This window comes from Neofelis nebulosa, chromosome 18 (assembly GCF_028018385.1).
Source record: "Neofelis nebulosa isolate mNeoNeb1 chromosome 18, mNeoNeb1.pri, whole genome shotgun sequence".
Lineage (NCBI taxonomy): Eukaryota > Metazoa > Chordata > Mammalia > Carnivora > Felidae > Neofelis > Neofelis nebulosa.
Genome location: NC_080799.1, coordinates 11107467 through 11120113, shown reverse-complemented (window position 1 = coordinate 11120113; position 12647 = coordinate 11107467). Strand labels below are relative to the sequence as shown.

Here is a 12647-nt window from a genome sequence, read left to right as displayed (position 1 = left end):
ACCCGGGCCTCCTCCCGCGCCGGGGCTGTGCGGGCTGCTCGCTCGCACCCCGGGGCGCCAGGTCCCGAGCTCGGCTCGGAGTGAGAGCTCGCAGCTAGGCCCAGGCTGGCCCGAGCGGCCCCCGGCCTGCTCCGCACCACCGCCCCCCCCCCCAACCCCCACTCCTACCCCGCCTCCCCTGCGGCCCGGCGGGCGCCCGCGCTGCTGCCTTCCGCGGGCGCGGGGCCGGCCCCTCGCGCGGCCGCCCAGCCCCCGACAGCCCCGGCCGGCGGCGCCCCGGCCGCGCGCGACTACAAGTCCCGGCACGCCCCGCCGCGGCCGCGCATGCCCAGCGGGCCGGCGTTTGAGTGGCAAGTTGTTTGTTACAGCGAACACCAGCTGCTCTCCGCGCCGGGCGCCGCGCGCCGCCGCTCCGCCAGCGCTGCCGCCCTCGCCCGCCGCCCGCCCGCCGCCCGCCCGCCGCCCGCGGCCCCTCGCGGCTCGGCGGGCCTCCCCTTTGTCCGCCCCGGGCCGCCCGGCGCCGAGCTCCCGGTCCCCGGGCCGGCCGCCCGCGGCGCTCGGTGCCGGCAGGGCGCGCAGGGGGCGGGGGCCGCGGCTCGCCCCCCGCCGATGAGCCGCCGCGGAGCGCGGGCGGACGATGGAACTCCACATCCTGGAGCACCGGCTGCAAGTTGCCAGCGTCGCCAAGGAGAGCATCCCGCTCTTCACCTACGGCCTGATCAAACTTGCCTTCCTGTCCTCCAAGACCAGGTGAGCGCGCGGGGACGCGGCGCCGGCCGGGGAGAGACAAAGAGGCGCACCCGGGCGGCTGTCCTCGCCGCCGCGGCTCGGAAAACAACTTCGAGCCCCGGGGAGCGCCCCCGCCCCGCCGCCCGCCTTGTTTTCGACGAAGCCGCCCGATCTGCCCTCGAGCGGGGTCCTTCCACCCCGAGCCCCGCCTCGATGCACCCCCGCCGCCGTCTCCCGCGCCCCCCCCCCACCCCCCGCCGCATCTCGGCCCGCTCCCTCCCATCCCCTCCCCGAGATCCGAAGGGCCGGGGAGGCTGCAGTGACGAATCCGTGAATGAATGAACGAACGAATGAATGAATGAAAAACAGGTGTGGGGACGCGGCAGTGGAAAAAACAAACTAACACCCCCATCCCCCAATCCCTCGGCTGGGCCGGCCCCCGTAGCCAGGGCCGGGGGAGGGATTCTGCTGAGCGCGGCTACCCAGAGAGCAGAAAATCATAAAATCATTAGTGGGTGTTTATCTCAAGGTGTCTGTGAGGGCTGCGGACGGCGCGGGAGGCCGTGGGGAGGGCCCGAGGAGGGGCTGCGGGTGAGGGTCGCGGTGTTTCTTTCTCCTCCACGTCCAGGAAGGTTGGGGGGTGGGGGTGGGGGGGTGTTGCCGAACCGTGGAAGGGGGAGGAGCAGGCGTGTTTATGGCTCAGCCTCCAGGCTGGGCTTGGATGCTGCAGGGGGAAAAATAGTTGAAGGCCTTGGGAGGTTGGGGAAGAAACAAACAAACAAAAAAAACCAAGTTGGATTTTCTCCTGCCGGGTCAGGATCTGACTGTGTGAGCCCCCCCGTGGGTGCTTGGTTTGGGGTGTGTTTTTTATGGTGCCAGAGCCCCATGGAGTGTGAGCGCGAGCTGGCTGCTGTAACTTAAATCCCTTGTTTGTCCACCATTGTGACTGTTCAAAGCCATGAAGTTGTTACTGGTTGGGTTTCTCGGGGTTGGGGCCGAGGCGGTTCCCCCTGGCTGCAAAATGAATGAGTACATTACAGGTCAAGGTTAAGGTTAAAATGACAGGCCCCTAAGGCTGCCCCCTTGGGCGCTGAGCCCAGGGAAGCTCTGGGGATGCAGGGAAATAATTCCATCCGAGCCTCTTATCTGCCTGTTAAAGTTCTTGCCTGGAAATCTCACTTTGATGTGTGTGTCTGAGCGGGCAGTTTAGTCCCGCCATTGTTTGCCAGATGGAGCGAGCCAGATCCGCCGGTGGGATCTCGTATACTTTCTTCTCCCGGCTGCTAGGTGGGGTATGGAGGGTTGAAAACCTCTCCTTTGCTGGGCCCTGGGCTCCTTTGATTGCAAAGGTAATTATTAAACAGGTCATTTGAAAACAAAAGCCAACAGCTGAAATTCTGAACCTTCCCCCCCTCGGCCCCCCTCTGGCTCTTGACCCCCCCCCCCAACCCTCCTCTACCTGCCCTCTGCCCCCCACTCCCTAGCCTGTCTTGCGCTTCCAAGGCTGGAGGTGAGAGAAACCGGCCTTGTTTTTCCAACCCTTGGCCCTCAGCCCCAGGCAGCCCCCTGGCTGATGTGCCGGCTACCATTCAAACCAGGATGATGACTCAGGCTGTGGCTGTGTGGGGCCTGGGTGGGTGCTGGGAGGAGGGGGCATTTGGGGGCTTCTTAGAAGGGCAGCAAAGAGCCCCTCCCTCTGCCCCTCACCTTCTGTGTAGGGACTGGCCCTCTTCAGCCCCCACCGCAGGGTCCGGTCTAGAGGACTCACAGACAGACATGCTGGGAGGGGGGAGCGGGAGGGGGGGAAGGAGGTGGGGGGAGCGGTGAGCCCCTGTTGACCTGTCGGACCACAGGATTGAGTCCTGAGTCCCCCTTCTCTGTCCCCTGCTGGAGGCAGCTGGTCTGTGGCCCAGGTGACCAGTCCAGGCTCCAGATGACTCAGAGGTCAAAGGTCATCTCCTTGTTCTCCAGGGTCTGGCTCCAGAAGGTGCTTGCCTCTTCTGCACTCTGGGCCGGAACACTGCCTTCAGGTTGCCCCTGGCCCCTCACTGCCTGAGTGACCGTGACCGTGACCGTGACCATAGCAGGGTCCCTTTCCTCCTCTGGCTCTCCCTCTGTCTGTGATGAAGACAGCACCATCTGGCCCCCTGCTTCTCCCAGGGCTGCTGTGTGCAGCATGGAATGATTGTGGCCATTGGCTTTATGATCGAAGCTATTTTCGATAAAAAGTCCTCCAGGGCAAACTTTTGCTCCTTTTTGATTCTTCCAGCAGCCCCTGCCCCCACGTGGTGGCCCATAGCCCTGTCGTTTGCCCCACCCCTCCCTCAACCTAAGTTTAGCCCAAGCTAGTGCAGTATAGACGCATACACCCCCCTCCCCCAGCGTCCCTGTTAACAGATTCTCCACCGCTTCCTGTAGGGTCATATCCTTGGCATGGCCTTTGGGATCTAGATCCAGAATCCTCGATTTTTACCCATTCTGGCCAATACTCTGGTCACCCACAATTTCCTTTTCCTTCCCTTCACACCTCTGTGCTTTCGTAGTTCCGATTCTGCCCGGAAACATGCCCCTCTGCCAGTAAACTTCTGTTCACCCCTCAAGAGGTAGTGATACCACCCTGAACCTTTGCTGACATCCCCCGCCCCCACTTCTCTTTATCCCCAGCAGACTTAATCACTTTTTCCCTCTACTTTCTACCTGGGTGGAGGGTTGGGGAAGACGTCGCATTGGCAGGGACCCCACTCTGGGTGGGGGTGCCGCTGGATCTAAGAGATGCCGAGATACCCTGCCCCTCCCTCTTCCGAGCCCAGAGCCTGATGGGAGAGAAGGAAGACACAGCTACAATAGAGCAAGGTGGAGTCAGGGAAGGGGGTCAGGTGGGGTAGCAGACAGGCCTGCGGGAAGCCTGGGAGGCTCCCTGCAGGAGGCGGCGTGGGACCTTAGGGCTTTCAAATAGGAGTTAGCCAGGCGGGAAGGGGATCCTAGTCCCAAGTTCCTGCACACGCCGGTCCACCGCTCCGCGAATTGGGTTTTTTACACCTCCTCTGCAAAGAAGGAGTCTGAGGCTCAGAGGTCAAGCGGCTTGCTCAAGGTCACACGGGTGAAGTGGCAGAGGCAGGATTCGAAGCCGCAGCTTTCTGGCTGAAGCCCAGAGACTTGCTATTCCAGGCTCAACAGTTAGGTCCAGCTCTCCTGTGGGCCGCACGCTGTTCCAGAGCCTTTAGGAGCACAGAGCCCAAGCCCTAGGCTTCCTGTATCCCTTCCGCCCTGCCCCTGTGGGCCTTTTCTCTCCCAGGAATGCTCACCGCTCGGCTCGGCTCGCCGCTGGTCACCTGCCACCTCCACCTGGCACTTCCACACCGCCCCGTTCAGGTGCTCCCTCCCTGTTCAGCCCTCGTCCTGCACAGCGTATTGTTGGCTTCTTTCTCTCCCACCCAGACGCCAGCCTTACCCTCAGGAAGTTTTTTGAGAGTCGTTTTGCTCACTACTTCCCTCCACCCCCACCCAGTACCAGAGATACCGGAGCAAACCTTTGATTTCACCCTCCCTTACCAAGAGGGACAGATGCTGGGTTTGGAGAAGGAAGGCGGCTTGCTCAAGGTCACACAGCTGGGAAGAGACAGAATTGGGATTTGAACCAGGTCCTTTCTCCGCTGTGCTTAGCACACTGCTTTGTAGGCGCTTAGTAACTGCCTGTTTGATGGATGTCCGGCTCCTGCACAGAGTGACCCAGATTTCAGCCAGTCTCGTCGGAGTGCCCTGGGGGCTGGAAGAGGCACCTGGAGAAGCGAGACCCAGCGCCCCCTGCCCCCTGCCGAGGTGTAGGGCAGCATCTGGGTATGGCTGGATCCCGCCCACGGCACCGCGCGCGGGAGGGCGAGACCCTGAGTGAATAAAATCAAGGCCATCCACGGAACTTCTCTGCCTTCGGGGTAACCTGGGGCTCTGCAGCCCGGCTGAGGGCTCCCTGCAGCCCTGCCCTCCCCTCCCCAGCCTCACCTGTCCCGGCCTCAGCCACAGAGATTATTTCTCCTGCGTGCACGCGCGTGTGCACGCACACACGCCCTATGGCCCAAAGCCTCAGACCTTTGTTCTGTCTGCCCGGGACGTTATTCTTTACCCTTCCCCCTTCCTCCGCCGGCTCATTCTTTTTAGATTCCATTTTCACCTCACCTCCTCCAAGAAGTCTTCCCTGAGTGCACAAGCCGAGCTTAGACCCTTCCTTCGCGACGATGGGCTTGATCTCCAGAAGATCCCAGCCACGAGATATCAGCAGGCTGCTTTGGGCTGCAGATAACAAAAAGCCTTGACTTTTCTGGCCTAAATAATAAGTGTGTGTGATAAGAGTTTGGGAGGCAGGGCTGCTCTAAGGTTAATAACTTAAAGGCTTGATGATGTCCTCAAGGACCCAGGTCTCCCCATCTTTGTCTTTGGCCATCCTTGGCATGACGGTGTGGCTCCCTCTGGAATGGCCGGGGCAGCTGCAGGCTTTATTGGCAGCTCAGGAGGAAACCGAAGGGAGGGAAAGGCCCCTTGCCTCCAGAATGTCTCTGAGAAACCTCTCCAGGAACACTCCCCAGTCCGCTCTGCTCCTGCACCGACTCCTGGAGCAGAACTGGGTCACATGAACAGGCCTGCACCAGTCACTGCGCAGGGGATGAGACCATCGCAGACCAATCAGGATCCATCACTGCAGGAGGGGCCCGCCGCCTGGGGACTCAGGGCCAGGAGGAGGTGGAAGCCCACCAGTGTCCTGTAGGACTCAGATTTGCTCTCCGCGGCCCTATAAGGCAGAGCTGGGGTCCACTGATGAGTGTATAGTGAAAACTGTGACCGCTCCAAGTCAGAGTTGGAATATTCCCATTCTACAGATAAGGAAAGCAAGGAACACACAGAAGGGGCAGGGCTGGGATTTGAACCCAAGAAGTAAGGCGGTAAAAGCTGTCCTGATGACCAGGCAGCCAGGCCTAAGGGCCCGCCGGCTTGGATGCCCCGTCCCCAGGGGCCACTTAGCAGAGGTGCCGCTGAGAGGTCATAGCAGCAGAGGGAGGACAGGGGCAAGGTCATCATCCTGAGATGCATTCAGGTGGCAGGAAGCTGTAAGAGCCCCTCCACCCCCCCCCCTTTTTTTTTTGCCCATAAAATGCTCTTATCTTTAAATTCCACCCAAGGAAGTGCATCTCATTCGACTGGCAGAAAAAGCGCCCAGGTGAGTATGTGGTAAGCAGGTGCCCACAAAAACCCACACCGCCCACCTGGGCCAGACCCACAGCCTGTAGGTGTCGGGTGCGTTCTGACCTGTGCGCGCCCGTTCGTGTTGCTGCCTGTGGGAAATCTTGCCAACAAGCCATAGTGAGCGCTGAAGATTTAAGAGGCATTTCTAGGAGGGGTGCCTGGGTGGCTCAGTCGATGAGCATCTGCCTCCTAATATCGGCTCAGGTCGTGATCTCACAGTCGTGGCATTGCGGCATATAGATAGATAGATAGATAGATAGATAGATAGATAGATAGATAGATAGATAGGCAGGCATATAGGCATATAGATAGATAGGCAGACAGGTAGATAGATAAATTTTAAAAAGAAGCATCTCTAAGAGAAAAGCTCAAAATTGCAAAAAGTCCATCCAAAGCCCTCATCGTTTTCCTGAGTGCCTTGGGCTGAGGCCACCACTTGCTTGCAGTTTAGGGAAAGGTGGGCTTGCAGCAGTGTCCGGGCCTGGGACCGGGCACCTCGGGTGGCATCCCAGCACTGCTGCCTCCTGGCTGTGTGACCTTGGGCAAGTTGCTTGACGTCTCTGTGCTGTCAGTTTCTTACCTCTCAAACGGGGATCATGATCATGCCTACTGTCTAGGGCGCCGTGAGGACTTAACAAGACATGACAAGCGCTTCAGCAGAGTCTGGTCCGCTATAAGCTCCGATAAGCGTTAGCTGAGAGAAGATGCCCTGGTTAAGCTGGCGAGTGCCAGGGCGGACGTGGAAAAGCCCAGGGTTAGGAGACTTTTTACGGCTCCGCACATGCATACACTCTGATTCTAGCAAGTGGAGATTCTGTCACTGCTCTCCAGGAACCTGCCTGAGGACCTGGGTCACTTAGCCTCGGCAAGGGGCGGCCAAAATGCTACAGGACCCCAGAGCTGCAAGCGGGTAAAGCTTCCTGGAGGAGACGGCACCATTTGAGCTGAGCCGGGGCAGAATGGGAGGACGGCGGGGGGGTGGAGGTGTGGAGGATGAGGGAAGACAGGCAGCTGGAGGGGGTGGGCACTGGTGGGTCGGGAGGGTATGCGTGGAGAGCACGGGGGGGGGGGGGGGGGGCCCATCTGCTGGGCGCCAGGTGTGGAAGGCATAGCATTGTCCTTGGCCTGCCCCACATCCAGCTGTTTGGCGTGGTCTACCTGTCCTTGCCCGTGCCCACTGCCCCCTGCTCCCGCCATGGCCCGTCCTTCTCATCTCTCCCCTGATTTAGCCAGACGGCTTTCCCCTGGGTCCCTCCGCCTACAGGGCTGTGCAAGTGGCGAGCACAGCCAGAGCACTCCGGGCAGGGGACACAGCACGAGCAAAGGCCTGGAGCCTGGAAGGAGAGGTGCATGCAGAGTGCAGGCTGTGACTTGTGGTCGGTGGGACGACAACTTGTGCTTGGTGCACATGGGCGTTTCGTGTGCACCTGCTGTGTGCAGGGCCCAGCGGGAAACACAAACGGAGTGCATTCTCCACCCGAGATCAAGGGTGAGAAACCCAGAGGAAGGGGACAGTGGGTCAGGTAGGGGCTGAGCGGAGGCCGTGTGGCCCCACTGGAGTCTGGTGCTGGGGCAGATGTCACGGTTCACTCTGCTTTGCTCAAAAGCCCTTCTCAGGGGCGCCTGGGTGGCGCAGTCGGTTAAGCGTCCGACTTCAGCCAGGTCACGATCTCGCGGTCCGTGAGTTCGAGCCCCGCGTCAGGCTCTGGGCTGATGGCTCGGAGCCTGGAGCCTGTTTCCGATTCTGTGTCTCCCTCTCTCTCTCTGCCCCTCCCCGGTTCATGCTCTGTCTCTCTCTGTCCCAAAAATAAAAAAAAAAAAAAAAAAAAAAAGCCCTTCTCAGACCATCCCCTGCTTCTCCCCTGGCATCGTGAATGCTCAGTCTGATTTCCTCTGTCCTGTCTGGCTCTGTCCCGTCTCTGCAGCACACACGCCCTATTTTAGAAGCGGTAGTTGTTAAACATCCGAAATTCTTCGACACTTTTCCCTTCCGAAGCCAGGGCTCCCCTTCATTGAAGCGGGGCCTGGATTAGCGACTTTCTTCGAACAAGCAGAAGGTGGCAGAAATGACAGTGTAAGCCTCCGAGCCTCGGACGTAAACGGATAGCTTCTGCCTGGCCGAGTCTCTCAGTCTCTGTCTCCCTGTCTCCCTCGGGTCCCTTGCTCCATGGGGGCAGCTGCCATGTCTCAAGGACAGCGAAGGAGCCCCGTGGAGGGGGGACTGAGGCCTCCCACCAACAGCCAGGAACCTTGAAAACAGACCCTGCTGACCCAGGCAAGCCTTCCAGTGAGCACAGCCTTGGCCAGCACTTGACTGCAGCCTCCTAAGAGGTCCTCCTCCGCAGGCGCCCACTTTCCTAACCCCTAGGACCTGCGAGAGACATAGAAGTTGGACGTACTTTCAGGCCACTGAGTTTTTGGGTAATTTGTTACGCAACAAGTAACTCACACAGTGACTGCAATTTATCACCCGCACGGGGACACTTTGGAGAATGACAGGGCGCACTGAAAATAATTACCCTGGACAACAGGGCAAACCAGAATGTGTGGTCACTACAGCTTTAGTCCAGCCCAACAGCCCTCACAGGTCCTCAGACTGAACACGGATGACCCCGGGGGTTGGCTCCTGCCTCACCTCCTCCAGGAAGCCACCCTGAGGCTGGGTGAGTGGTGTCCTGGGATCACAGGCACCTCGGGGTACAGACTAGGAGGACTGATCCCCTCTGTCCTCACTCCAGGTGCACGTCCAGGCCTTAGGACCAGCGCTCTATGACACCGATTCATTTCTGCCCAGAGCCTGCGGGGTTTTTTCTTACGACGACCTCTGGGGGTACAAGGAACCAGCCCCGGATGGACCCGCCCGGTCCCGCCAGTGCTTGGGGCCCATTCTGATCGTCCAGCAACCAGACAGGCCCACCAAGATGTATGGCAGCTGACCGTGCACAGTTTGTTGTGAGTGCGTTTGATGAAAACGTTTAAGGGGAGGGGCGCCTGGATGGCTCAGTTGTTCGAGCGTCCAGCTCTTGATTTCGGCTCAGGTCACCATCTTGAGATTTGCAGGTTTGAGACCCGCCTAGGGCTGTGCGCTGATGGTGTGGAGCCTGCTCCGAATTCTCTCTCTCTCTCTCTCTCTCTCTCTCTCTCTCTCTCTCTCCCTCCCCCTCCCCCTCCCCTACTTGCTCTCACTGTCTCTCTGAAAATAAATAAACTTAAAGAACTTACAAGGGGAAACTCACCTCTAGATGCCTTACACTCATCCTTGCCTTAAATGCAATATATTGGACATACTCCGACCTCTGAGATCTATGCTTAAGATCTATGCTTAAACCCATGTTTATGGGCTGCAGTATTCATAATATAGCCCAGAGGCAAAAGCAGCTTTGTGTCCGTCCACGGGCCACATGTGTTGCATACGTTCAATGGAATACCCGTCAGCCTTAAAAAGGAAGGAGGTTCTGACACCTGCTACGCCGTGGATGAACCCGGAGGGCGTTACACCGAGTGGAATAAGCCATTCACAAAAGGACATATACTGTACTGCCCGATGCCACTCACGTGACGTACTTAGAATGGCCGGATGTGTAGAGGCAGAAGGTAGACCGGCGGCCGCCAGGGCCTGGGGAGAGGGGGGGGGATCGGCTGGGGAGGTTGTCGTTTCGCGCGTGCTGAGTTTGTGTTTTGCAAAATAAGGAGAGTTCCGGGGAGATGTCGCACAGCGACGTGATGTGATGCACGTAACACTACCGACCTGCGCGCTTAGAAACGGTTCAGGTGGTGAGTTTTATGTCACGTGTGCTTTGCAAAAATTTTATGAAAAGAGAAAAAAAGCCCCAGGAGCCTGGAGAGCTTGTGGAAGCCGAAGGGCTGGATGGCGGATTCAGGCCGAGGGAAGGAGCTGACATCCGGCAAGACAGCTGCTCAGAACGTGTTCTCTGTTAGCTCACTTGGTCCTCACCGTGGCCCTTATCACGTAGGTACGGTCACTGGCCCCATTTCCCAGAGGAGGAAACTGAGGCATCGCATGGATCAGTTCCTTGCCCCAGATCACAGAGGCCGATAAGGGAAGAGTAGGGGGTGTTTTATTTTGTTTTTCAAAGTTTATTTATTGTGAAAGAGAGAGAGAGAGAGAGACGAGCAGGGGAGGGGCAGAGAGGATCCGCAGCGGACTCTGGGCTGACAGCAGGGAGCCCGACACGGGGCTCGAACTCACGAACCGTGAGATGGTGACCTGAGCCAAAGTCGGACGCTCAACCGACTGAGCCACTCAGGCGCCTCAGAGTAGGGTTGTTTTTTTTTTTAATAACTGCTTTACTGAGATCTAATTCGCACACCATGCAGTTCCCTGTCTTCAAGTTTACAACTTGCTGGCATCCAGTGTGCCCACGGAGTTGTGCAACCATCACGCCTGTCTAATTCCAACACATTCTCGTCACCCGCTAGAAACCACACCCGTTAAGCAGTGCCCGCCCTCCCCCCACCCTTCCCCAGCCCCCGGCAACACCCGTCTACCTTCCGTCTGTCTCTGTGCATTTGCCTCTTCCGGACGTTTCTTTTCAAGGCAGTCGCACCACATGGTTCTTTGCGACCGGCTTCCTTCACTTGGCGTTCTGTTTTCAAGGCTCCTTCACGCTGTGGCTCGTGTCGGGACGCCGTTCCTTTTCACGGCTGAATAATACTCCACTGTATGGCCGTGCCGCCTTTTGCTCCTTCGCCCACGGATGGTCATGTGGAATGGCACAGTTTGGCCGTCATGACTAACACTGCTGTGGACACCTGTGTGCACTTGCTGGCATCGACCCATGTTTCCGTCGCTCTTGGGTGTTTGTGTACCTGGGAATGGGCGTAGACATCATACGCCATCGCACGGTGACTCTGCGCTTGACATTTTTGGACACGATTTCTCTAGAGTTTCTTTCCTTATTTTGAGAGACAGAGAGCAGGGGAGGGGCAGAGAGGGAGAGAGAGTCCCAAGCAGGCTCCACACTGCCAGCACAGAGGCCGAGGCGGGGCTCGAACCCACCAACAGTGAGATCGTGACCTGAGCCCAAATCAAGAGTCGGGCGCTCAACCGACCGAGCCCCCCCCCCCCCCCCCCCGCCAGGCGCCCCTGTGCACTGAACGTTTTGAGGAAACACCGGGCTGTTTTCCGCACCACTTGTACCTTGTAACATACCTGAGGTGTGGGGATTTGAACCTGGGGCCGCTGGCTGTGGAGTCACCGACTACCACATGAGCTCAGTGTGGGGAGGAGCTTGGAGGCCCTTACTGGGTGACAACGGCCAGGGCTGCCGAACCTCAGAGCCACTCTGTTGCTTTGTGGGCAAACAGGATTCTGGGGAAATGATAGCCTGCGTCAACGCCTAGCCTGCGGCCGGCCCGTCCCATAGTCCTTCTGGTCCCGAGCTGGCGGGAAGTTGGGGTCACCTGCGTGGTCACACCCATGAGTGGAGGTGAGGACGTGTCCTATATGGGTTCCGGTGCCTCCTGGGGCCCTCAGAGACTGCTCTGGTTGTCACCGGTCTCGAACAGGTGTTTGCTGGAGGGGTGAGCTTCTGGAGGGTACATCGGCCCTGGGGTGGCCACACCTGGTGGGGGGGCCCCGGTGAGGTGTCCGTGGAGGAGAGCGGCCCCCTCTCTGACCCAGCCTAGGCTGTAGCCACCTGATCTGAGCTGGGGGCTGCCAGGAGATGAGCAGGGAGGGAGGGAGCCAAGGAGGGAGGGCGAGTGAGGTCAGCCCTCCCTCTGCACTGGCCGAGCCCTGGGCTGTAACCAGGTGCTGATTTTCAAGGTAGGGTTAATTTTCCCTCAAAGGCTGGCTCTCCCCTGAAACCAGGCCGGGCCTCCTGGACGCTCCCCTGGACTTTCCCCTCCACTGTCAGGGCCTCAGCCTTCCTTTAGATCCCTTCCCCACCCCATGGTTGACTCCCTTTCCTGAGCAGCAGAGGCAGCGGGTGGAAATTTGTTCTCAAAGTTCAGTGTTTTTCCTTCAGAGCTCAAAAGTCACCAATGCGGTGACCGATCTGGGGAATTTACGGCAGACAAAGCTTAACCTCCGCGATCTTTCTGAAGCGCCTACTATGTACCAGGGGCTTTGCGCCATTCACCCCCGCCACGGCTCCGTGGGCAGGAGAGGGGCCCGCCCCAGTAACCGCCCCAGGTCACACAGCAGACACGTAGCAGATCAGGGTTCGGGCAGGCTCCCCTGCTCCCAGCCCTTCCCTGCCTGGGCCCCGCTTCGCTCATGCCCGCTCTTAACTCCGCACGGAAGATCTTACGCGAGTGGCCGCTTCTCTGGGACATGCCTGCCACGGTCAAGAAAACGGGTTTTCACTCCCGGGTCTGTCGCTTGATCAGCGGTGTGACCGCAGGCAGGTTGTCGGGAGCCGCCCCCCGGGGCTCAGTGGCCTCACCTTTAAAATGGGCAGCATGTGGGGCGCCTGGGTGGCTCAGTCGGTTAAGCGTCCGACTTCGGCTCAGGTCATGATCTCACAGTCCGTGAGTTCAAGCCCCGCGTCAGGCTCTGTGCTGACAGCTCGGAGCTCGGAGCCTGGAGCCTGCTTCGGGTTCTGTGTCTCCCCCTCTCTCTGACCCTCCCCCGTTCATGCTCTGTCTTTCTCTGTCTCAAAAATAAGTAAACATTAAAAAAAATTTTTTTTAAATAGGCAGCATGGTAATCAACCTCT

At 58.9% G+C, this 12647-nt stretch overlaps 1 protein-coding gene across 1 annotated transcript in view; it reads left to right on the top strand.

The window, feature by feature from the left end:
• Positions 1-512: 512 nt before the first annotated feature.
• CASTOR2 (cytosolic arginine sensor for mTORC1 subunit 2) overlaps positions 513-12647 on the top strand; it is a 53695-nt gene continuing 41560 nt past the window's right edge. The window contains exon 1 of the mRNA XM_058710456.1: positions 513-750. Coding sequence (XP_058566439.1) covers positions 638-750 — 113 coding nt within the window. The 5' untranslated portion in view covers positions 513-637. The remainder of the gene's footprint in view (positions 751-12647) is intronic.